Consider the following 27,312-nt stretch of genomic DNA (forward strand, 5'->3'; position numbering starts at 1 on the left):
CTGATGACAGCTTCTTGTTCTTTCGCGCATCCACTAATGAATGTAACATGATGAAGCATATTCTCAATACGTATGAGAACGCAAGTGGGCAGGCCATAAACTTCCAGAAGTCGGGGATCTTTTACAGCCGAAATGTTGATCAGACAATGAAGGATGAACTATCGAATATCCTTGGTGTGTCAACCCCCTTAGCCATTGGCAAATACCTGGGACTCCCTTCACTTATTGGTAGCCGGAAAAAATCTATCTTTGGCTATCTCCGTGAGAACTTGTGGAAGAGACTCCAGAATTATAAAAGAAACTCCCTTTCTGCAGCAGGAATGGATGTGCTTCTTCGTGCAGTGGTTCATGCGATCCCAACATATTGTATGAATTGCTTTCGATTACCACAATCTGTGCTCGACGAACTTCAGAAGATGATGAACTCCTTTTGGTAGGGATCTAAGCCAAATGATGTAAAGGGCATTCACTGGATGGCTTGGGATCGGCTGTGTGTAAGGAAAGAACTTGGTGGTTTGGGCTATCGAAACTTGGAAGGCTATAATCTTGCCATGCTTGCGAAGCAAGGTTGGAAACTTATTTCCACCCCTGATGCTTTAACTTCACGACTTCTCAAAGCTAAATATTTTTCGGGAAATGATTTTTTGAATGCAAGACTGGGATCTAATCCTAGCTTCATATGGCGAAGCATTTGGTGCTCTAGAGCTATTTTGGCAAGAGGTATACGCTGGAAAGTTGGCAACGCCCACTCTATCAATGTTTCACAAGATCCATGGTTACGTGATCCAGCAAATTTCTACATACAGACGACACTAAATGAAGAACACGGATCGCTGCGGGTTCGGGACTTGATTGACCCAGGTCTTCGAGAGTGGAACATCATATTGCTGCAAAAAATGTTCCATCCTAGGGATATTAACGAGATATTGAGAATACCCCTGCCCCTAACCACCTCGGAGGACCTACGAGTGTGGCACTTCAGTCACAATGGGATGTATACCGTTAAATCTGGATACAAGCTGCTAATGGAAAGCATCACCGAAGATATGAATGCGCACGTTGTATCGGGTAACTGGCCTCGACTGTGGAAACTACGAATACCACCAAAAGCAAAGGTATTCCTATGGCGTGCGGCAAGAAATTGTCTTCCTTGTCGCCACATGTTACGCTCTATTGGTATGGATGTCTCCTCTTGCTGTGTTCTATGTCATGCGGGAGTCGAGAATACTTGGCATCTCCTCATCGATTGCCCATATGCAAAAACATGTTGGAGTCTGGTAAATCTATCACACATTGTGAATGCCTGCGCCAATAATTCACAATCTTTCCAGATTTGGCTCTTCCAGTGCCTGGATCAATGTATAGAACAAGAGCAAACCACTCTGGCCATGACCCTTTGGAGTATCTGGCACTACCGAAATGATAAGCTCTGGAACGAAGTGGATCGATCAGCTACCATCAATATATCTCTAGCATCTGATCTTATCCAGCAATGGCAGTTGGCCCGACCACAATTACATCCAATGAATACAGCCGAAGGAAACCTCCGTTGGACACGACCACCTGCTGGATCCATGAAATGCAATGTTGATGCGGCCATTTTCAAGGAGATAAATAAGATTGGAGGCGCTGCGATCATCAGGGACTCGGCAGGGGAATTTATGATGTGCAGGAGCTATAGCCACCGAGGGCTATTCGAAGTCCGTGAAGCGGAAGCAAAAGCGTTACTTGAGGCTCTTTGTTAGGCTGCATCCTTAGATTTGCAACACATAATTTTCGAAACAGATTCCAAATCCGTAGCTGAGGCTATCAACTCAAACCATGTGGATTGCAGCGAATTTGGAACGATAATTAAAGAGTGTTGTTACATTATTTCAAGAGAACCAAATTACAAGGTCCATTTTGTTCGTCGACAAGCGAACGTGGTAGCTCATATCCTTGCAAAAGCGACTACTTCTTATGCTAGTTCGCACACCTTCTATGAGGCTCCTTTGTTTATTCCGATCTTTTAATTTCTGATTGCAATAACTCTTCTTTGAATTAATAAAATTCCTGGTTGGATTTCAAAAAAAAAAAAAACAACTTCTTTTGACTTCTGATAGAATCAGCTTTATTACCTAAAAAAGTTCCTGCAGAAAGCTTTCAGTATAATCAGTCTTTGCTTTATATCAAAACTGGTAAGGCGTATTAAATAACTTCGTACAACATTAATGGTGCAATTAATGTTAGTACTAGGTAAAGTAACTGTACCATTTAAAATAGTAACGATCAAGTAAAAGACGTTAAGTTACTTCTGCTTAAGCTAAGTTCTGCTTATAAAGCTAAGTTCTGCTTCTGTTTTTTCTAAGCTGATAAGTACTCGAAGAGTACTGCTTTTGTTAATGCGATACGAGAGATTCTGCTTTTATATATTCGTCTGGTTTTAGCTATCGCGGCTTACTGGTTTTGATTCTCATCACCACAATTAAATTAAGTCTAACAATTAATATATAAATTTTTTTATAAAAAAATTCAATGCTTATTCATTATTTAATTTATTTTGATAATTGTAATCAATAAAATAATTTTAAAAAATAAAATGCGTATCTACTTAAATTTAATAACAATATTCGACTTAATAGTAATTTCGATGAGGAGTAAAATTGATTTTTAAGTTGCATCATATATTAATTAAACTATGTATAATAATTTATGTATCAATTCGTCTATTTATCAATAGTTCGTGTACATATATACATACGAAAGAGGTCATGATAGGATCGGTTAAGGTAGTTGGAGTGTTTAGAATCAGATTGAATAAACACTCTAAATTTTTGTTTCTTTTTAAAATATGAATCGGTTATTTGAGGAATTGATCTAGAAATCTCGTTTGTTGATATAAATCAGTTAACTAATAATAATGCAGAAATAGGCTGAAATATAGATTGAATACTGAACAATGATATAATGTAAAACTGAAAGTATAACTGAAATTAACACACAAATTTTTATGGATGTTCGGAGACTTCAAATGCTCTTACTTCATGTAACGTCCAGAAAAATTGAAGTTCAACGTGAACCACATGGATGCAAGTTATCAAAATTTTTTATGTATTTTAATTAATTTTTTTAATTGAATAAATTGATTATGGTAGGCATGTTTACATGTTTAAAATGTAGTTTTATATTAGAATGTATAAAATTGTGTTTTTAAAGTTTATTCGAGACGCGATCGAGGAACGAAGACCAATGACCATATTAGGGAAAATATTTTATTAAATAGTTATTTATAATTGTTTAATTTGTGGTGTATTTTAAATAGAAATTTTCGAAATGAGGCGTTTTTATGCACCAAGTCGTATTTAAACTGGTAATCGATTTTCGATAAAAATAGGGACTTTTGAGAACTCGGCTAATATTTTCACAAAATGTCCGAAATAAAATATTTCAAATAATAACTAATGGGCCTATTATACTATGTTAATAGGCCTAAAATTGCATCATGGGTTGTATATAAAAAAATAAAGCCAACAAAACCTAATCTCACTACACAAAACTCACGCCCACTCTTCTAAAAGCTCTAGGATTCTTTCTCCGCAAGCACACACATGAACACACACAAATTTGAAGGCTTTTCACGTGAAACTTGAAGAAACTTCAACAAGGTTCATCTCGGCCTACGTTCCTCGCATCGCAAGTTGATTTTCGAGCGTAATATACGTAAAACACGTCTTAATCTTCCTTCACTCATCTTTCACACCATATTATGTGTTTGATATATTATTACATGAAAAACATGACACACTTTATTTATTTTCATTTTTATGACATAAACATGATAAAACTAGAGTTTTCATCTTTCAAAACTTTTGATTATGATACACAAAGGGGCTGCCATGGTACGGTTACTAGAATGAATGTTTTTCCACATGCTTAAGGGTCCTTATGTGCATGTGTAAAGGCTGGAAAGGAGAGGGCAAGAGGAAGAACGAAAATATGGGATTCCAAAGTCCTAGGGTTTCGATTTTGCTTCATAGGAGGGCGCGACATCCGGCTCCTATAAGGACATGTTTAAGGGGCCTAATAGGGTCTATTCATGGTCCTAGATGGGCTAGGAGATGGCTGGTTAAGGAAGGCACACTGCTAGGACACAACCTAGCTGTGGCCGCGGGTTGTAGGGAGGATGCGCATGGCTCGCTAGGGCTGGCCTAGGTAGGTCTAAGGGGCTCGGTCATGGTCTTAGGAAGGTGACATAAGGGCTGGTTGGGTCGGCCAAGGGCTAGGAACGAAAGGGCTCAAGGGTCGAGCAAGCTAGAGTTTAGGATATTAAGTGCAGAAAATTCCAGCAAGGTGTTAGGCTTGTTCAAAGGTTATAATTGGCTTGTTTTGGATTGTATATGGTATAGTTAGGTGTTATTAAGTTGTAGTTCAATTTTGGTGAAGTTTGGTTAAGTTTCGAGTTAATTCAAATTAAAACCGAGATGTACGTTTTTAAGTTTTAAATACTAATTAGGAAATTAGTCGAAAAACTTAATTTTACGCCTAAGAAATATTTATGGGTGTATTTTAAGGTGTTATGTTAAGTTTGGAATGATTTGGGTCGTCGTTTTAAGGTTTAAGGATAAATTAAGAAAGTTAGGGTTTCAGGGGCAAAACAATCATTTTACAGTGAAAAATGTTAGACGCTCTGGCAGTGCCCTGAATGCTGTAATAAATTTTAAAACGTTTATTTCAAATGTTTATGGAATTTTATGATGAAACGTTAATGCTAAAAGACATGGTGCATGCTTGGTTTAAAAGAAAAATAATTTATATATGCATAAATTTTTATAAGTGATTGAAATATGAAAGGTTAAAAGAGGTGAATTGATTGTAACTAATACGAAGATACGATAATATGTAACGTCAAGGCTCAGTTGACTGGTGAGTGTTGCTGATGTCCTCGCCACCCGGTACCGTGGTAATACGTAGATGAATCCATCGACCTACAACTAATACGAATGTTACAATTGAGGATCTGAACTCAATAAAAAGATAAACATACACGTATATAATGAAAAGGAAAAAGTATACGATGAAAGGAAATATATTTAAATTTATGCTCATGAAAAGCTATTTTATTAAAAGTATTTTCACTGTTACTTGTGAATGTATATATATTACTTGCTATCATGGTTAAGGTTTGCTGAGTCAATAGACTCACTATTTGTGATCGATGCAGTTGAGGATAATATTAATGGAAGATTTGATGGTTGAACTAGTTGGACTGAAGGTGCACACAACCCGAGGACCATCGCTAGTTTTCCGCAAAATTATGTTTAAGATTTAAACTACTTTAAAGGTTTTATGAATTATGATGCTTTTGAGAGGTTTTTGAGATAATGTTAGAGTTAAGTATATTTTTGAAATGATGTTAGCTTAATGTTGGTTGACGTTTACGATTTTATGTTTTAAATGCGTTCTTTTGGATTTTCAAATGATAGTTAGTTGGTTTATTTTAAATGGTTCAAAAGTACTTTAAAATATATTTCTGTATAGTTTCTCCCGAATGATTAGGTGGGAAAAAAATTAGTATATTTTAAAAAAAGAAACGAGAAGTGGACGTTCTTCGTCACCCCTTTTATCACAAGGATATGTTTTTACCAAAAAACTTTGATATATTATAACAGTTTTTAATATACACTTCAGTTGGTCTTACATACTGACAAACTGAAACTCTTAGTCTATCAATACTTTTACAGTAGTTAACTGAATTGATCTAACTGGTAACCTGAATGCTACAAATAAATACAATGAGTTTAGAGCTGAGTGTGCGATCTGTAAATTGAGAAAATATTCGAGAATTGTATCACAACTGATTGAAGATTGCAGATTGTTCGTTTCGTGTGATTCAACAACCTTCGTCAACTGATTCAATAAACTATATATAGTCTTCAATCCCAACGGTCATATTGAATGCATTTAATGACAAATATCTGTTGAATCGTCGCCTAGTTACTTTATCTGAAAGTAGTACGAGGTATTCAGATTGTTCTGTTCTGATTTACCTGTTCTACTTTGTACGATCTGTCAGCCTGTCTGCTGATACTTTAACTGATTAAGAGTCAACTGATCAGCCGATTAGTTCAGCTGGATATTATCAGTTCTAACTGATGTCATATTAGTTATGAATACTTCACTTGATAAGATTTTTCCAATTCAGTTCAAACGAAGTCTTCAGTTACGATTACTCGATTTGTTCGATCAGTTAGGTTCTTAGTTCTCTTACGAATTAACTTGTCAAAATCTGAAACTTATAATATTGCAACTGTAAGATCCAAAATTAAGACGACGTAATCCAACTGCATGCAAATTTAGAAAATATGGAAAATAGTTAATTAATTGATTTTAATTGCTAAGTTAATTATGTTGATATGTTTATATGATGTTTTAGTAGTTTTATACTTGAATGCATTAAAATGTATTTTTAAGGGTTATTCGAGTTGCGATCGAGGAACGGAGACCGACGACTGAAAAATGGAAAAGAAAATGTTTATTAAATAATTGTTTTTAATTATTTAAAATAAGGTTTATGCTTTTTCTTATTTTTGAAAATAAGGAGTTTTGAGGTGATTTTATACGCCGAGACCTAATTTTTATCGGTATACGATTTTAAAAAAAAAATGCGAACGTTTTGACAACTCGGTTAATAATTTCAAAAACTTTCCTACACGAAATATTTTACATATGCACAAATGGTCTTAATGGGCCTATATATTTCACCTTGTTAATGGGCCTAGACTTGTACACTTAATAATTTTCTATTATTTAAAGTACAAACCCTCCCTATTAAAACCTAAAAAACCCAGGCCCCTTCCCCCTAAACTTTTCAAGGATTCTTTTCCCCACCACCACACAACACACACAAAGTTGTAAGAGAAAAACATCGGTTCTTTGTCAAGGAAATTCGCCCAAGGCTTCTTGTCGTCGCTCTTCAATTTGTCAACGCTTATTCGTGTGTTATAAACACAAATGCACGTCATACTCTTTTCTTTACTCATCCATCACAACGTAGTATTTTTTTAATTATGTTTTGTATGAAAAATAAGTTACACTTCTTATTATTTTCGTAATTATGCATATACATGTGGCAAACTCATGATTTTATGTTCCAAAACATGATTTATGTGCAAGAAGTGGCTGCCATGATTAGGAATTGTTATGGGATGTTTTTACACGATTTTAAGGGGTTGTAGGACACACGATCACACTGCACACAAGGAACAAACAAGCTGGAACCATCTTCACGGTTTTGTTGATCAAGGTTCGAGTTTCAGGGATAGGCTTTGCATGGCTTGGCTGGGTCATGGTCTGAGTCAGGGAAGGAGCCCTAGCCACGTTAGGACTCGATTCGAGTGGCTGGGAAGAGTCCTAGCTACCCGAGAGCCACCCGAGAGCTGCGCGCAGGATAAAGGGCTCGGCCAGAAGGCTTCGGGCTGGGATAGGTTGATTCACTAGGGTCCTAAAAAGGTGCAAAAGGGTCTGGGCTCGGGGCTGGTCCAGTGGCTAGAGTCCTAGGAGTGAAACATAGAGTCCTATCGCATGAGGGTTTCTCGGCCATGGCATGTTCTAATGTTGTGGATTCGGTTGGGGCTTGGGTTCGAGTCCTAGGGGTTCTAAGGGTCCAGTAGGGTCCAAAGAGGGGCTGGTTCGAAGTTGACTCAAGATGGTTCGAGCATGGCTCGGTGAAAATCAAAGTTGGCTCGAGGGTTGTAATTGGGTTTGAACTAAGTGCTTTCTTTGAACTAAAATTTAAAATGTGGCTCACGGGGGTCGAGTCATGGTTCACGAGGGATAATTAAATATAAAAAAAGTCTAAGTTTTTAATTTGGAAATTTTATATTAATTTTGGTTTAATTCGAGATTAAAACACATTAAGAATTTATAATTATTGTATCATTAAAAAGCCTAGAATTTAAGCTAAATAAAATTGTGATAAATTTAATTAAGCTTAAGTAATTATTTGGAATGTTCGAGTCAATGAAATTAAGAAAAAGTCAAATTCGAGGAATGTTACGCCTAGGGGTAAAACGGTAATTTTACACCAGAAAATTAGTAAACGTCGTGGCAGTGTCCTGAATGCTGTTTTATATGTTAATATGATTATTTTGCATGTTTATGGAATTTTATGATGAACGATAATGTTAAAATACATGTTGCATGCTTGATTTAAAAGAAAAACGTTATATGCATGTTTAATTTTTATAAGTGATGAAAATACGAAATGTATAAGGAAGTGAAGTAACTGTGACTAATACGCTGATACGATGATATGTTAATACATAGGCCAATGCTCAGTTGACGGGCGAGAGTGTCACTGGTGTCTCCGCTGCCCAATCTATGGTTACATGTAGATGGATCCATCGCCCGAATACGAATACGAATTCACAATTAACGATCCGAATTCAACGAAAGGAAAATGGAATACGTATATGAAACTAGGTGTGATTGATGCAGATGATTATGATAATAATGATAATGGAGGTCTTGATGGTTGATCTGACTGGGCTGAAGGTGCACATAACCTGAGGACCAGCGTTAGTTTCCGCACTAAACTTATGATTATGAATTATGATTTTTAGGATTATGTTAAAGATATTTTTATGACTTTGATTATGATGTTGAGTGGATTTTGAGAGGTTGTTATTTTAGCAATTTTGCTAAGTTAGGATATGCAAATGATTGACGTTTTTATGTTTTAAACTATTTCCTTTGATTTTCAAATATAGTTTGTTGTTTTACTTTAAAAATGGTACAACTCATATTTTAAAGTATATATATGTATATGTATGATTTCGGCCGAATCTTGTAGGATAGGCAAAAAACAATATATTTTTCTAGCACTTATTAAGAAAACGAGTAGTGGACGTTTCAGGTACATATCAAAATTTTCTTTATTTTTCTTTGTGTCCAAATATATCGTGTAAATGATTTTGGGAACTGTGTTTTCATCACTTATCGAGAACATGGAAAGGAAAATATCCAAAGAACATAAACTCACATAAGTGAGACCCAAGCCGGATTACCTTCAAATTGGGCCTCTTATTGGGCTACAGATCCTGTCGATCTTTACATCTTGGGCTACAGATCCTGTCTATCTTTTCATCTTGGGCTTGATCTGCCTTAAATATATTCATTTGTTAATGTTTGAAAACGCAATTTTCTTTGTTTCGGCTCAAATAGGACTTTAATAGCAATATTCCTACGGATTATTATTATTTTTTAATTCAGGACATTCTATATATATATATATATATATATATATATATATATATATATATGTGTGTGTGTGTGTGTGTGTGTGTGTGTATATAGTTAAGGTCAAATCCCAACAGTAATTTTTAAATCTGACTTTGTGTTTTTTTTTTAACGGAAATCAGAAATATTATTAAGAATCAAAAGAATTACCGTTTTCATTCAAAACATCAAAAGATAAAATCTGGAGGAGTATTCCAGATTGAGGGACGAGCATAGAAGTAAGATGCTCTAGCAAGATTGTGGGCAACCTTATTTGCTTGTTGACGTGTGAAACAGATACTGAACGGTGTTCTTTGACGAAGAACTTCACCACACTCTGAGATAAAAGTACCAAATTCTGAGTCATCTTCTATTTCCACCTTTATTGCCTCAACAATTATTTTAGAATCGGACTCAAAGATTACATCTTGAACATCATGCCTTCAACCCAGCTAAAGGCTTCCTTGAACGCCATTGCATCTGCATCTTTAATTCATACTCTTCCAACGAACACGTTTGTTTTAGCTCAAATAAATACTCCATCCGAGCTTCGAAGGACCATTCTCACCCCGATGTTCCTTGAACCACTCTATACCGATGCATCGTCGTTGCATTTTAATGCTTGAGCTTGTGGTTTTTGCCAGGTAAATCTGACTTTGTTTATTCATTTATAAATATAATTATATTTCTGAATTATGAAAAACATATAATTTTTAATATTTAAAAATTAAATAGGAACACAATTAAAGACAGATTTCAACCACAACCGATCAAAGTCAATGAAAACCAAACTTCTGGATCAATCTTACCTCCGCTTGAGTTGATTTTTCTTCAATGAAGTTGTAGCTTACACTTCAAGTTCCTAATTATATGGTACAGAATTGGATTCCTTGTGTTTGCAGAGCTCCCAATGGCGGCCGAGACCAACGTAAAAGACAAAGCGCCGAATCAAGAAGAAGAGTGGCGGCGACTGCCAACTTCAAACGCGATTGATCATGAACCTACGGGCACTTGGCAACATGCCGCTTTCCACGTCGCCACCACCATCGCCACCCCCGCCGCCTATGCTCCACTCCCTTTCGCCGTCGCGTCTCTTGGCTGGCCTCTCGGTAACTAACACCCTCTCTCTCGATAGAGATATGTTGTATATTTGGTGGATTTTGATGTTTCTTGGACGCAGGGGTGACGAGTTTAGTGGCGGGGACTCTTGCTACGTGGTATTCAAGTTTACTGATTGCTTCCCTTTGGAGATGGGATGGCAAGAAACATACTACTTACCGGCATCTTGCCCGGAGCATTTATGGTAGCACTTTTCTTCTCCATCTGCAAATCTTTCTGTGCTTCTGATGTTTTCTAACACCTTTTGTTTTTGGAAAAAAAATGTAGCAGAATGTGGGATCTTATTATAATTTTATCATGTTTGACTTGACATATGTTTATTGTTTGATCTTGAAGGACCATTGGGTTACTGGTCTATTGCATTTTTTCAGCAGGTGGCTTCCTTAGGGAATAACATTGCTGTTCAAATTGCTGCCGGGAGCAGCCTAAAGGTAATCCTCAATCACACCTCAAGCTATACCGAATTCCGTTGATTTCGAACAAGATGGCAAAATCATGAAACTGGGATTTCAAATTAATTTTATCTATAGGCAATATACAAATATTATCAGCCTGATGGTAGCTTGACTTTGCAACATTTCATTATGTTCTTTGGAGCATTCGAGCTCTTTCTGTCTCAGTTCCCTGATATTCATTCACTGAGATGGGTGAATGCCTTGTGTACTGTAAGTACAATTGGTTTTGCTGGTACTACCATCGGCGTAACAATTTACAACGGTGAGTTTCACTCTTGGAAAATGAGTCTTATGGTTTATAGAAAACGTAACGATTTATGTTATATGTAAAAAATAATCCAGGGAAGAAAATGGATCGAGAATTGATTAGCCATAGTTTGCAAGGCACCTCATCTACCAGAGTTTTTAAAGCCTTTAATGCTCTTGGTGCAATTGCCTTTTCATTTGGAGATGCAATGCTCCCTGAAATACAAGTAAACTACTCTCACTTCATTTCTATACAGTAGTACACAACTGCAAGAAATTAGTTTTCATATGATTGTTTGTATGTTAATTTTTTTTTTTTTTTAAATAGGAAGCCAGATTTCCTATGGTATATGTTTATTCTGATCATGGTGAAATCCCAGGAAATTGGTTGATTTTTTTTTGTGCTAATTTTGATAGAATACAGTAAAAAATCCAACAAAAAAGAACATGTACAAAGGTGTATCTGCTGCATATACTATCATAGTTTTAAGTTACTGGCAACTAGCTTTCTCTGGTTTCTGGGCATTCGGTTCCGACGTCCAGCCTTACATTGTGGCTTCACTTACAACTCCCATGTGGACTATCATCATGGCCAATTTATTCGCAGTCGTTCAAATATCAGGATGCTTTCAGGTAATCATGTCAAACTCACCAAGAAAAATAGAAGCGTATCCCAGTAACATATGATCAGCTAGTACTTTGTAGTACCCTTGTCTGTCCATTTCTATTCACGAGAGAATTTTGATAATATTCACAAGGTTACATGACGGATTTTTCTTGCAACTGTGGCTACTCTTTTTCGCGAACGCATATAAAGTAGTTGCTAACGGTCACACAGCCATAGCGTAGAGTCTCAGTTGAGCAGTTCTGGATGTGACATACTTACTATGTTCTTGTCCTCATGTTGAACAGATTTACTGCAGACCTACTTATGCATATCTCGAAGGGAGAACACCATATAGGAAGGCTAATATTGTCTACCGTCTGGTTTATACGACAATTTACACTGGTTTGATAACACTTGTTGCCTCAGCCATGCCTTTTTTTGTGGATTTTGTTGGCATCTGTGGGGCTATTGGATTCACTCCATTAGACTTCGTGTTTCCCGTTCTAGCTCACATGAAAGTCGGAAAGATGGGCGCCAAGTTTGGGAAGTTTAGGCATGCAGTGTTGCTCCTTAACATTATCATTGCTGTCTGGTTTTCAATAGTTGCAGTGTTGGGCTGTGTTGGTGCAGTTAGATTCATTGTTGAAGATGTTAAAACTTACAAGCTCTTTCATGATATGTAACCATCAAATTATAAAATTCAATAGTACTCAAAGGTGGTCCCTCAAAAGGGCTACTTTTGATCCAAAGAATCAATAGCAAAACATACCAAAAATGGATCAGCAGTCGACGCAATTTCATAATATTATTAGAGAGAAAGGAAAATATGTATCCTAATATGGGTCAGCAGTCGATGCGACGCTAAGGGAAATTGTTTAGACACAAAAACTCTTGTGAGACGGATCAATTTTGCGGGTTAAATCTTTTATTTGGGTCATCCATGAAAAAATATTCATTTTTATACTTAGAGTATTATTTTTTTTTGTGAATATCGGTAGGATTGATGCGTCTCACGTTTGCGAGATCGTATAAGAAGAGGCGCACCCTTGTTAAAGAGGAGATGGGCCAAAATATTTGGTTTGACTTATTTATTATTGGTCCATATCTTAAAAATATTCAAACCCACCAATATAAAAATATAGTCAATTGCAGTACGTAGATGCACACGGCCCGATGTTTGTTTAATATAAATTTTTAAAATTTCAAAAACTCATAGTCATATTTTACTTTTCGGATTTTAATTTCTAAAATTTTTGTTCATATATTATTCATAAATTAAGTTATAAACATATTAGGGGCCTAATACACAGAATATCATGTAGATTAGTTTATTTAATATAAGTTGTTAACGATATTTTGGAAAACAACCATCTGCAACATTCTCTATATCATTTTTTGTAACATTTTTAATTAACGAGTTGTAAATTGTATTTTTTTAAACGTTTCATAATAATACATATGGTAAATTTTTATTGGTGATAAACAAATTGTTACACAACGATGAAGGTTACACACAATGTTATACATTACTTTTAAAATTACAAATTACTATAAGAACTTTTTATTTGGAATATTTTTGTGATTTCATAAGTAATGTGTAATCTTGTGTATAACTTTCATTGTACATATATCTTTTAGGATCAAAAATAAATTTAGAAGGAGGTGACCAAATTTAGAGGGATGAATTAATTATCTCAAAATAAATTCGGTTCGTTAGCAACACATAAATTTTGTTCTTGTCAATTGAGTTATCGATATGTCAATCCATATGAACTATGCGGAAATAAACTTACTGAAACTGGTTGAACAAATGACTTATCAAGAAAATCGGTTGGGGTTTGCTCAGTAGTAGAAAAGTAGATAGACTGAAAAGTAAATAAGAAAATGTTGTTTTTGGATATTCGGAGATTTCAAAACTCCTATGTCACCCATTCTTTTTCACAAAAAAATTTAAAAGACTTTGATAATTACAAGTAGTTTGATATCACCTACTACAGTAGGCCTTAACATCGCCTAACTAAATTCTTAGTAAAATTTCATTCTAAACATTTTGAGCAGTACAACTTCTTACTCTCAATTACACATATTTCATCGAGAAATTCTAAGCACAAATTTGATTCTCAAAATGATTAGATAATAATTTATCAACGTGTGCTGACTAATTCAGTTTGGCTCACGGAAAGTTTCTTCAGAGAAGCTCAATTTGTTTTTTTATAATTCAAAAATAGATGATGTAACCGTGTAACCTTCAAAGCGTGTTCAGCCAATCTATTTATAATTTAATCTGCAACGGTAATATTTTCCAAATGTATATTTTTCCAAATGCAGATATAGTTGTTGACATGTCATCATCTTTTCTGACATGTTCTGGTAGTGCGCCGAAACCTGACATTTTGTAAGGTTCAGTGTTTGTTAGTACGAAAAGTTTTATCCACTATTTCAACTGGGCTTTGATAATTAATCATTGATTATATTAATTCTTCAGGAAATGTATGGATTTGGACGGACTGATCAAATAGATATATTGTCATTTGGGCTTCATCAGCCAACTTTGAATATGTTTAGCTATCAGTTAGGCTTCTTAGGAAACTTCTTATGAAAATTCAGTTTTCCTCCTTGAATTCAGTTCGGTTAGGTTATGTAATTATCCGTTCGATCAAGAATCTTGTTCAATCACCAAAACTTAAAATGTTCTAACAATTTCATTTTTTTTTTGGTGTTTAACAAAATTATGCCAAAAAATAATTAATTCATTTATCCTCAACTATATATATAATTGAACTATCTAACTGACAATATAAGCATTGTTCTTTATGTATCACCTTCTAAAATGACCAAAGTATTTGTCAGCAAGCTTCTTCTGCTTATCAATAGATTTAGGTTGACTAGAGCCAGTTGGCCTATTCTTTTCCCCCATTTTGTCAACACCAAGTGGTTGCTTTAGGTATGCAAGAACAAAAGCTAACTGAGAACTGACTTCAATTTGCCCACCAAGATGAGTAGAAGTGGCTTCCTGGGCCTTTCTAACATGCTCCAGCCGATTAAATATGTCGATCATGTCTCTGGATAGATCTGACACTTCTTTGAACATTTTATCTTGAAGTTGTACTGTCCATTGCACAACACTCTTCAAGAAACTTCAGCTTATCTCTCTCACGTCAAGGAAGCTCGGATATTCACATAGTCTGGATCTGTTCTAATTGCTGAACTATTAACATATTCTCTGATTCAAGAACCAACAAAAGAACAAGATGCATTAACAACTACTCAACCTATACTCAATAATATGAGCATCAAGAAGAACGAGCTGAGCAAGCTATTCCTGAAACAACTACTCAACCTATACTCAATTTAATTGGACCTTGTTCATCAACAAATCTCAACTTATCTTTGATCACCAAGCCAACCGGGAAAGTACTTCCTCAGTTGCTGCTACTTTCCTAACCTGAGCTTGCATAAGATTCAATGATTGATGATATTATATCTCTTCTTAACTCTGCTCTCATCAAAATTCAGTTTGTAGAACATCAAAAGGTTGATTCAGCTGGAAATTTTGAGAAATTTAAAAATGGAAGGGTAAAGATTTCAAACATCGAGGGGGTAAAGGAATTATTCACTCTCGTGCATAGCATCGATCAGAATGTTATTCCATTGGATAATCTCAAAGTTAACCAGAACAAATATGTTATCACTCTTGTGGAGCAAATTGAGAGAATTAACTCATGCAAGATTGATAAAGTCAGGGATCAGGTTAAGGATGTGATGAATTTTATAACTTAAAAGAAGGATGTTTTGATGCCAAAAAAGATGAAGTGAATGGAGTTAAGGACTGAGTTAATGAGCCAAGGAGCTAGTGAGCTCAATGAGCAGAGAGATTTTATCTGTTTCAGAAGTTGGAGGAGGTTAATTTGGAGGAGATTAATCAATAGGGGATTCAGTTCGTATTGAATCAGAACAATTCTTTCATAACAACTTGTAGAAATAGTCGTATAGAATTAGTCTTTCGTGTAGATTAATTAGTTTTAATATTTCCTATTTTATAGGATCGGTTATTTGCTTTCTTTTTTTTACTCTTGTAACCTAGAAATATAAAGGGTCTCTCTGTATACGTATTAATCACAATTGAATGTGAATTAATTATTCTCTTTCACCTCAGCAGTGTTTTATTTTATTTCCTTCTACGTGAGTGCTTTTATGGTATCAGAGCGATAAAGACATTCAAGTGGTTGAGGAAATTTTTTTGAGTTTTCCTATTATGGAGAATTCTTCAGGAGTGAGCGGGGATAATGTCAAAGAAGCATCTTCGGATAGTGCTAAGACTAGCCCCAAAATTGCTCCCACTGCACTTGATTATTCCTTACCTTTTCAAATCACCAGTTTCAAACTTACCGGAAAAAATTATCTTCAATGGTCTAGATCGATTCAACTTGTTATTCGTGGGAAAGGACGGTTTGGCTATCTTAACGGAACCATTCCGAAACCACCTACGGAGGATGCATCGTTTGCCGATTGGGATATACAAAACTCCATGGTCATGGCATGGCTGCTTCATTCAATGGAAGATAGTATTGCTGAAATCTATCTTCTATATCCGACGGCTCAAGCAATTTGGGAGGCTGTCACTTTGGCATACTCGGACCTTGAAGACTCCAATCAAATGTTTGAACTACGCAACAGATCTCGCAACCTGCGTCAAGATGATGGCACGGTGACTCAATATTACGGTGCTCTAACCAAGCTTTGGCAAGAACTCGATCTTCACTCAACCGGGATGGACTGACTCCGCCAACCAAGCGATCTACCGCAAACTCCTCGTCAAAGAACGCACATATGACTTTCTATCCGGTCTGCATCTTTCTCTTGACGACGTTCGAGGCCGAATCCTTAGTGTCAAACCGCTGCCCAGCCTCGACGCCATCTTCTCCAAAGTCCGACGAGAATAACAACGTCGAAGAATCATGCTTGGCGGGACCTCTCTACCTGCTGCCCCTTCTGCTGATGTTTCTGCGATGGCAGTCCGCTTCCCGGAGTCTCGTGGTTCACGCAAACCGACGCAGTGGTGTGAGCATTGCAACCGTCCACACCATACCAAAGCCACCTGCTGGAAACTCCATGGAAAGTCGGCTGATTGGGTTCCTCGCAGCCAACGAACCACTGACCCGTCGAGGTCACAAGCTTCAACACACAGTGACAAAATCTCTTCATCGGCAGCCACATTCTCACAAGCTCAACTCGATCAAATTGTCCAATCACTGTCGACTTCAACGTCTCTAATGGCTCACGGTATCTCCTCTTCGACCTCTGCCATTGAACAAAATGGTTCAGGTGAGTCTTGGATAATTGACTCCGGTGCATCAGAACATATGACGGGTGTTCGCACTATTTTTTCTGCATTTACTTGCTTTATAGGACCTCGTACTGTCACATTAGCAGATGGCTCGGTCTCTCCGATTTTTGGGATTGGAACTGTTATTTTAAGCCCTACATTAATTCTTCGCAACGTCCTATTTGTTCCCAAACTGTCATATAACTTGCTATCCATCAGCAAGCTCACGTTGGATTCTGATTGTGTTGCTAATTTTTCTCCCAAATCGTGTGTTTTTCAGGATCGGGCCTCGGGACGGATGATTGGACGTGCTATTGAGGAGTCCGGCTTATATCAATTTTCTCGTGTCGAATCTGCTGTTCGTTGCTGTCAAGTGGTTCAAGATTCTACACCATCACGCCACCTACAAATAAAGCTTCTCCATCAACGTCTAGGTCATCCTAGTTTTTCATATCTACGTCGTTTGTTTCCAAGTTTGTTTCGGTCATCCGATCGTTTTGTGTGTGAAATTTGCCAATTGGCTAAACACACTAGAATTCCTTTCCCTTTGCATATTTATCACGAATCTAGACCTTTTGCTCTTGTTCATAGTGACTTGTGGGGTCCCTCACGAGTTACTTCCATTTCTAATAAAAGGTGGTTTATTTCGTTTATTGACGATCATACTCGTGTTTGTTGGGTTTTTTTGTTATGTGATAAATCTGAAGTTACCAACATTTTTCGCCAATTTCAAAATATGGTCCTCACTCAATTTGATTCCAGAATTCAAATGCTTCGAACTGATAATGGAACCGAATACTTCAACTCATCTTTAAATGATTTTTCTTCCACTAATGGTATTATACACCAAAGTTCGTGTGTCGATACCCCTCAACAAAATGGGGTTTCCGAAAGGAAAAATCGACACCTTTTAGAGGTCGCTCGTGCTCTACTTTTTACGAGCAATGTTCCAAAAACATTTTGGGGGGATGCCTTATTAACTGTGTGTTACTTAATAAACCGATTGCCATCACGTATTTTAAAATTTAAAACCTCTATTTCTACACTACAACAATCATTTCCAAAATCACACCTTTTTTCTAATCTGCCTCTTCGAATTTTTGGGTGTTCAGTTTTTGTTCATATTCATGATCTCAATCGGTCTAAACTTGATCCTAGAAGTCAAAAATGCGTTTTCCTAGGGTATTCCACCACTCAAAAAGGCTACCGCTGTTACTCACCTTCAAAAAGGAAATATTTTATTTCACGTGATATTACCTTTTTTGAAAAACAATCGTTTTACCCACCAAATTCGAACCCTAGGACTCAAAATTCCTCCACGTACATTCATCCCAGCAATTTAAGTGATACTTGGGAATATTTTTGGATCACAAATCCACCTCAGAATTCGGTTCAGGGGGAGAAACGAAATCAGGAATCTAATCCACAAAATCAGGAACCAATTCCTCATTTAGATCAGCCACAAAATCAGGAACAAATCCCTCATTTAGAACCTATTTCTTTCCCAATTAATCCTGATTCTATGCCACGGCCAACTCAGCATATCTCTTATAATCTTGATCCTATTATCCCACAAAATCCACAAATAGAACCCGAGTCATCTACGACCCCCACATCATGATGTACTGTTGAACCAATTCCAATAACCTACAGCAGACGACGACCCGTGCCAAAGCCGACTTCTCCTATGCCGAACACATCCGACTCGAGTCTCGATTCTAAAGACAATCAGTTGGAAGACTTGGACGTTCCAATTGCACAGCGAAAAGGTACAAGGTCATGTACAAAACACCCTATCTCTAAATTTTTGGGTTACTCTCGCTTATCGCAGCTTATGCGTGCATTAGTAACTAACCTTTCAGAATCAACTACACCCACCAACATTGACGAAGCTCTAAGGCATGACAATTGGTGAGCTGCAGTGTTCGAAGAGATTAAAGCCTTAGAAAAAAATGGCACGTGGGATATTGTCCAAAGACCCGAAGGAAAGACACCGGTCGGATGTAGATGGCTCTTCACGATCAAATGCAAGAGTGACGGTTCGATTGATCGGTATAAAGCTCGATTAGTGGCCAAAGGCTATACGCAGACTTACGGAGTTGATTATCAAGAGACTTTTGCTCCGGTTGCGAAAATCAACACCATCCGCGTCTTATTGTCCCTCGCAGCAAACTTGGATTGGCCGCTTCAACAATTAGACGTAAAAAACGCCTTCCTCAATGGAGATCTCGAAGAAGAAGTTTATATGGATTTGCCACCCGGATTCAATAAAGGCAGCAGCGAAGAAAAGTTTGTCGTTTGAGAAAAGCTCTCTACGGTCTAAAACAGTCACCGAAAGCTTGGTTTGACAAGTTTGCAAAGACAATTCAGCTCCTTGGATACAAACAAGCTCACACCGATCACACACTGTTTTACCTTAGAGAGAAAGGGAAAATTGCCATTCTTATCGTCTATGTAGACGATATTATTATCACGGGGAACAACATTTCGGAGATGGACCGAATCAAGAGACGGTTAGCTTCTACTTTCGAGATGAAGGACCTTGGCAATCTACGGTTCTTTCTAGGGATGGAAGTTGCTCGCAGCAAGGAAGGAATTTCTGCCTCTCAGAGAAAATACGTCCTCGATCTGCTCAAAGACACCGGTTTGATGGGCTGTAAACCGGCCGATACTCCTATGGATCCCAATGTCAAACTTGAAGCCAAACCAGATGATAATCCAGTTGACAAAGGAAGATTTCAGAGGCTTGTGGGCAGATTGATTTACCTCGCACATACCCGACCTGACATTTCGTTTCCAGTGAGTTGTATTAGTCAGTTCATGCACTCACCCTATCAATGTCATTTGGATGCTGCAAATAGGATATTGCGGTACTTGAAGGGATCTCCTGGTAGAGGACTCTTGTTCCGAAAGCAAGATAAGAGAAGTGTTGAAGTCTTCGTCGATGCAGATTGGGCTGGCTGTCCGAATGACCGCCGCTCGACTTCAGGGTACTGTTCCTTCGTGTTTGGGAATTTAGTCACTTGGCGCAGCAAGAAACAGCCCGTCGTCGCAAGAAGTAGCGCTGAAGCTGAACTTCGTTCCACTGCACTCGGCATCTGGGAAGCTCTCTAGATTAAGCAGCTGCTTGAAGAACTACAGATTGAAAAGCATGGTCCGATGTCTATTCTTTGTGACAACAAAGCTGCTATCTCAATCTCACATAACCCTGTTCATCACGACCGCACTAAACATGTGGAAATAGACAGGCATTTCATTAAAGAGAAGATTGAGGCTGGTATTCTCGAAGTGTCCTATGTCCCGAGTTCTCAACATGTTGCAGACATTCTAACAAAGGCACTGTTCAAGCCTCTGTTTGAAAGACTAATAGACAAGCTTGGAATATATAATATATACCATCCAGCTTGAGGGGGAGTATAGAAATAGTCGTATAGAATTAGTCTTTCGTGTAGATTAATTAGTTTTAATATTTCCTATTTTACAGGATCAGTTATTTGCTTTCCTTTTTTTACTCTTGTAACCTAGAAATATAAAGGGTCTCTCTGTATACGTATTAATCACAATTGAATGTGAATTAATTATTCTATTTCACCTCAGCAGTGTTTTATTTTATTTCCTTCTACGTGAGTGCTTTTACAACTGCGTGCAATCAATCATTGCTCCTTGTTTAGGTGAGATAGGCCTAACACACAGTGTTGACCGCTCCTCAATTCTTACTTTCGACGGGAACAAGGAACGGTTGCAGCGATCACACAACATTCCACCAGCAGCGGAAGAGAGGGTTACCGGTTCCTCGAACATTGTGATATCTTACACCGAGTAAATCGACAAAGATAAAAGTAGAAGCAACTTCATCATGAAAGAATATCCGTACAGAAAGATAAATTTTAGTTAAAATGCCAAATGTTCTTCTTATTTGATGTATCTTCGAGAGCATATTATAAATTTTATCAGTTCAGGTTCAGCTTGTCTATGATACATGCCTTATTTTGACATCACCAAAAAGAGTGAAACTGATATAAAATAAGTTTTAGAGAACTTAAAAATAAAAAGAAAACTGAATTATCAAATCTGCAAATATTTACCCTTGACAGTTCAGTGCTTCTAAAGGTCGCTTAAATTTAAAATAAGAGGATTGCTCATCTATTTTGCCGAAATCTTGATCGACATTAAGCACTCAGTATTCGAGTGTTAGAGAATGTTTTCTCGAAAAAGAATAAATTTGGATTTTATCAAGTGTCTGATCATGAACACTACTTGTCTAGTTGTCTATACTATGTTGGAAAAGGCGAATACAGACACTTGTTATTTAAGCCCTGCTGGAGTGAATGTTTACAAATTGATTGTAATTTTCAAAGTCTTCTAGTGCTATCTGTCTGGAAACAAAATGAGGGGAGACGTAAAAGGATTACACTTACTTCGAACTTCTATAGACTATAATCAAATCATGTATAAACTTTATTTAAGCACTCTCTAAGTTACTGATTTGAGAACTGCTGATGTATCAACACTTTAAGTTCAATATGCTATTTTTTGCACAACAACTTTGTTGCTAGCTTACTGATATTTATACGATTGGGATACAAATTTATTGTTGTTAATTCAACATGATTCAGAGAAAGTTTGAAAGTTAAATGTTCATTCATTTTCTTTCTGAACACTCATCCATCCTAACAATATAAAATAATATTTCGAGTATCGCTAGGGGTGTTCAACAGTGAGTTCGATTCTCGATTTTTTTTTTTTGTTTTTTGTTTTAGAAATTTATAATCCGATACCTAAATTATTCTCTTTCGGTTCAATTCGATTTTCTAACAAAAATTTCAGTTATTTCGGGTCGGTTTATTTGGTTTGATAATTATTTAAATTAATAATTTAAAATATAATCTATAATTTTTTAGTAAAACTTTAAAACATAATAATTGCATATATTTATTTCATCCACCTTATGTACACTTTCTGCAACTTGAAATAATTGCATAGTTTTGCTTCATCCACTTTACTTTAACAATTCATTATTTATCACTCCCTTCCACACATAAACACACAAAAGAGTTAGCTTGCATGTGAATGCCCAAAATTTGAGAAGCCCCATGCATTTTGCCAGCATTTTTACGATTTCCGAGTATAGTGGAATTTATATATATATTTTAAAAAAAAAGGTACACTATATATATATATATATATATATATATATATACAGAGTTTTGATATGCTGCACATCTACCGTGCACACCTATGTGAGCACCGATGATATGTCACTCACCTATTGGATGTGATGAAATATAGAAAAATTATGCATCTAATGGGTGAGTGACACATCATCGGTGTTCACATAGGTGTACACGGTAGGTGTACAGTATATCAAAACTATATATATATGTATATATATATTGTTGTTATATATTCCAATAATTTATTGTTAATTGATAATGGAACTTTGGTGAAATTAATTTAAGAGCGCGAATAAGCACCGACTTTGTTTGTACCTTGGCTTCACAATTTTTGTCATCTCCTTGTATTATTCCATTTGTTCTAGGACAACGTACTCACGTGTCTTTTTCATCTTCACGAGTTAATTAATCATCGTATCGTTTAGGTTTTTCATTAACAATAATTATCTAGGTTGGAAGAGCTAACGAAAATCTACCAAATCAAAAAAGGACGTTATTAATTAAACGGATTTCAAGTGATTGATTATATAGCAAAATTTGATATGTTGTTCCCTTGGTTTTTCCAACGATACGAATGTGATTAACGTAAAATTTTAATGAAAATTTAGTTTTTGTTTTTTTTTTTGACGAATATGATATTGAGATTTTTTTTCCGAAATGATTTTTAAGATCACTTCCGACTTTAGGACTTTTATAAGTTGGTCTTGATAAAGCTCTCGGAAAGACTCAAATTATTGTACTTGAAAATTTGTGCTATGATAAGGAGGGGAGAGATCGGAATATGCGCTCGAGTTGTCTTACAGTATAAAATATTAAATTAAAATTTTAATTTATTTAGTATCAAACTCAAATTCATTTCTACTTTCAATAGTTGGTTATAATTAGTTATTTGGGGAAAAAAAAAGCTTTTTAATTTGTTCATATCACCAAATTAGTAGGTTACAAATATAAATGGATAAAAAGTGGAGACGTCTCAACCAGCATGACATAACACTGCTGGGGATGAAATCTAAATAAAAGTTAGCTTCAAGTGTATATAGTCCATGATCGCGTCCAAAATTACTTGGAATATGAGTCGAGAACGAACCCGAATACTTGGATAAAAAACGGATATAAAGCGGAGACATATGAGTCGAGACGAACCCGAATACTCGTCTTACTGATGGATGAAGTATGGGTGGGTGCATGATGGGAATGATTTTTTTTCTCATTTTTTTTATTAATATTATTTATTCTGGCCTATGAACTCGTCCCTATTAGATGGACAATAATACTAACCAAACTTTGTGAATGATCAATTAGTATAATTTGATTGAGAATAACCTTCGTAAAGTTGTTATAAAATATGCACTTTTTTTTTTCATTTAAGAGCAATAATAGCAGTGATATATAATAAATAATGTTGCATTAATGCTCTGTAATAACATAAAATAATTATAATTCTGTTAGGTGATATATGATAATGTCAGTCCTTCCCTATGTTCTACGAATGTGGGAAGAAAATTAAAATTATTTCTTGGGAAGTTGTGAAAATTTTTAATAGACACTGTAAAGTTGTCGTACTGGATTGAGAAAGGCTTAAAATAATACAGAATATAAGGTTGAAGAGTACCAATATAATTGTAAGTTTTATAATTGTTGTTTGAGTTTGTTAAATATATGAGCGTGTGGCGAATGGTTAGAAGTTCGATTTCACCTACTAATATCTTTTCGAACAAGCTTGTCACACATGACTTATCTAATATGATTTATTTACCTGACTAACGTAGTTTGCAGACTATTGCGTTAGTACGGAGATTCACAAAGTATACATCGAATGTTAATGGCTACTTATTCCCACGATATATATATATATATATATATATATATATATATATATATATATATATATATATATATAACTGTAATACATTGAACTTAATTTTCACCTTTTTTATATTATGGAATTTGACGTCACTATCTTTTAGTAAGTACTGGTAAATCATCATGCTAACATTAGTTAGGTAAACCGTACTGTGTAAGTCGTACGTCACAAGCTCGTCCTGAAAAAGTGTTGGATAAAGAGAATCAAACTCTTGCTTTTGGTTATAAGATCATTTATTTCATCTACTCGAATAACTCCTGAAAAACTCAATTTACAATCTTATTATTCATAGGACACATTTGTTAAATTATGTACATTTAATTTTCGAACAATATATTTTAATTAGATGATATGAGGTGTAAAAAAACAAAAACTCATATTAGACCGTCTCATAGGGTTAATTTTGTGAGACTAGTCTCTGACTATGACCTTACTAATTAAAAAATGTTACTTTTTTACTATAAATATATATCGGAATCAACTCGTCTCACGAATATAAATCTGTGAGACCGTCTTACATAGAAGTGAGCATAATATGGTCTACACTGGAAAATCGAAAATTCAAATCAGAAAAAAAACCGCAAACTGAACTGTAATCCAAAGTTTTTTTTTTGTTTTATAACCTAAAATCGAAAATATTTGGTTTGGTTATGGTTTTATGTAAGTCGAAATCGAACCAACCGTTTAAATCATATTTAAGTAAATAAATAATTTATTTATATTTTGACCATTAGTAACTAAATATAATTTTAATAAGTCAAATATATATATGTATTTCTCATTATATATTTTTATATTCATTAAGTTTGTGTAACTAGTTATAATTTTACTTAAAAATAGTTCAAAAATATTTATATATATTTAAAAATAGTTTAATTTATAAACTCACACAATTAGCATATCTATAATAACAAAATTTAAATGACCTGACCTCACTAAAAAAATTTAACTGAAATAAGACCTATTTAGATAATCCTAACCTCGAAAAACGGAACGAAATTTATAGAAACTGAATTTAAATGACTATTTTACACTTTTTTTTAAGGATACGTAATGAATTAAGGCAAAAATTTGTGTGAGATGGTCTCACGGGTCATATTTTGTGAGACGGATCTTTATTTGTGTAATCCATGAAAAAGTATTACTTTTATGCTAAGAGTATTACTTTTTATAGTGAATATGAGTAGGGTTGACCCGTCTCACAGATTGAGATCCGTGAGACGGTCTCACATGAGACTTACTCATGAATTAATTGAATTTATATGTTCTCTCCCACTATTTCAATTTTAAAAATCAATCACTTTCATTTTAAAATTAAAACAAAAACCTACTCACTTTTAATTCCTAGAGTGTCAGATTCCTCACCAAATCCATGGTGGTTCATTATTTATTGGGATTCACAATGTTTTATTTAACTCAATGCCTTAAATTAATAAAGTATAAAGTGCAGTGAGGATTCCACTAAGCATGTGGGATAATGAGGTGTGAAGCAAATGCAATGTATGAAGTTGAGGGCACATTTCCCCCTACACCCACAAGCTCAATATAAATAAATATATAGAATAGAGTTTATGTGAGACGGTCTCACAGATCTATTCTGGTGAGACAAATTAATCCGATCCGTTAGAGTAAAAATTAATAATTTTAACATTAAAAATAATATTTTTTCATGAATTGAAAATATGTTTCAATAAATTAATTCGTGAGACCGTCTCAAATGAATTTTTGTGAAATATATTTACTTGCTCTCAAATTGATCATTCTTCCCTTGTCACTTATCATCACACCACATGTACTCCTCTTTTTTTAATCTTATATAATAACATAATTGAGTTAAAAACATATAATTTATTTCATAGAAATCTGGAATGTAGTTTGTGGAATAAATTCAGTCAAGACAACTTTCTTAAAGCCTGACATATATATATATATATATATATATATATATATATATATATATATATATATATATATAGAGAGAGAGAGAGAGAGAGAGAGACTTTTGTATACAAAAATCTTGTTAAGAAGCCATATGTCATGTGAGAAGCAGGAATATTAAAATAACGATGGCAGCAGTCAGAAGAATAATAGAGAGCCAGTCGAGAAGATAACCTTGGAAAACAAATATTTTTTTTCCCAGATTGTTTTTTATAACAATTATTTTCCTTACAAAAAAATATACATTCCTATAGGTTTGTATTTTTGTTTATTGTGCATCAACGGGGATGGATAGGTAGCCTAAACACATTTTTTTCCTTATATTTATGAATGTACATATGCTCGTAATAAACGACAAATGGATATGAGGAGTTTCATCAACGTAGGTGTTAATGATCAAGTTATTAAGTCTACGAGTTCGGAGAGGAGCATGTTTAACTGATGGTGTTGTATTGTATCACATTAAAAATCAATTTTATTATTTTTTCGTGTTCATGATGTCTTTAGCATTTATCGGTCTTATACGTTAAGATTCGTTCTTTCTTTTTTACGGCTTACCTTGTCAACCAGTAATACAATATAGTGTCAACAGTATTTAATATTGTATAGCTAGAAGAAAGTGTGTGATTTCAACAAACGATTTGAAAATTATAATTCGGAAATTTTACTATAATGCATGATATATATTTATATTTGTTTTCGAGACAGAAACATAAAATATAATAAATTATAGGAATATCATAAAAAGTATTTTATAATTTGAGGCATTGTCAAGACAGACCCCCTTCTCCCAGTTTTGACACAAGACGGCGGATCGGAATCTCTTTCTGTTTATTGTTTTCGAACAAACAATATCTGGAAATTTTAAAAAATCTGTAGGAACCTTTATTATTATTATTGTTATTACAATTAATATTTTGTTCCTTTTGTATGAACTTTATATTTGGTTATATGCACAATGGTAATGGTATGCCTTTTGATCGATTCAAATACACAGTTTAAAATGCGTACAAATGTCATGCTAGAGATTTATATTACGTCCTATATATCGTATTGAGTGTCTCACTTTTTATATGGAGATGGTCTCGATTTCACAAATTTTTATCTATGAGACGAGTCAACTATACTGATATTCAGGGTCATGCCTATATAGAGGCATGAGAGTCCATTGACTCAAGCCCATTTATTTTATGGGGCCTATAATTTTTTGAAAATTTTATTATATCTTAGTATATATGTTTTTCCAACATAAATATATTATTTTGGGTTTTTCATAACAAAGTGATTGTCTTCTTCAGACTTTATTCCACACATTCCAATTTTCAATA

The 27,312-nt window shown here is 35.2% G+C and overlaps 1 protein-coding gene across 1 annotated transcript; it reads left to right on the forward strand.

Annotated features, from left to right (window-relative positions):
* Positions 1-10,014: 10,014 nt before the first annotated feature.
* LOC140831525 (GABA transporter 1-like) lies at positions 10,015-12,465 on the forward strand. Its single transcript, XM_073195277.1, has 7 exons — positions 10,015-10,364; positions 10,436-10,558; positions 10,711-10,805; positions 10,905-11,091; positions 11,172-11,302; positions 11,493-11,708; positions 11,988-12,465. Exons 1-7 carry the CDS (start codon positions 10,166-10,168, stop codon positions 12,363-12,365), a joined length of 1,329 nt encoding a protein of 442 aa, XP_073051378.1. The 5' UTR covers positions 10,015-10,165; the 3' UTR covers positions 12,366-12,465.
* Positions 12,466-27,312: the final 14,847 nt, after the last annotated feature.

The sequence above is a fragment of the Primulina eburnea genome, chromosome 1, assembly GCF_022965805.1.
Source record: "Primulina eburnea isolate SZY01 chromosome 1, ASM2296580v1, whole genome shotgun sequence".
NCBI classification, from domain to species: domain Eukaryota; kingdom Viridiplantae; phylum Streptophyta; class Magnoliopsida; order Lamiales; family Gesneriaceae; genus Primulina; species Primulina eburnea.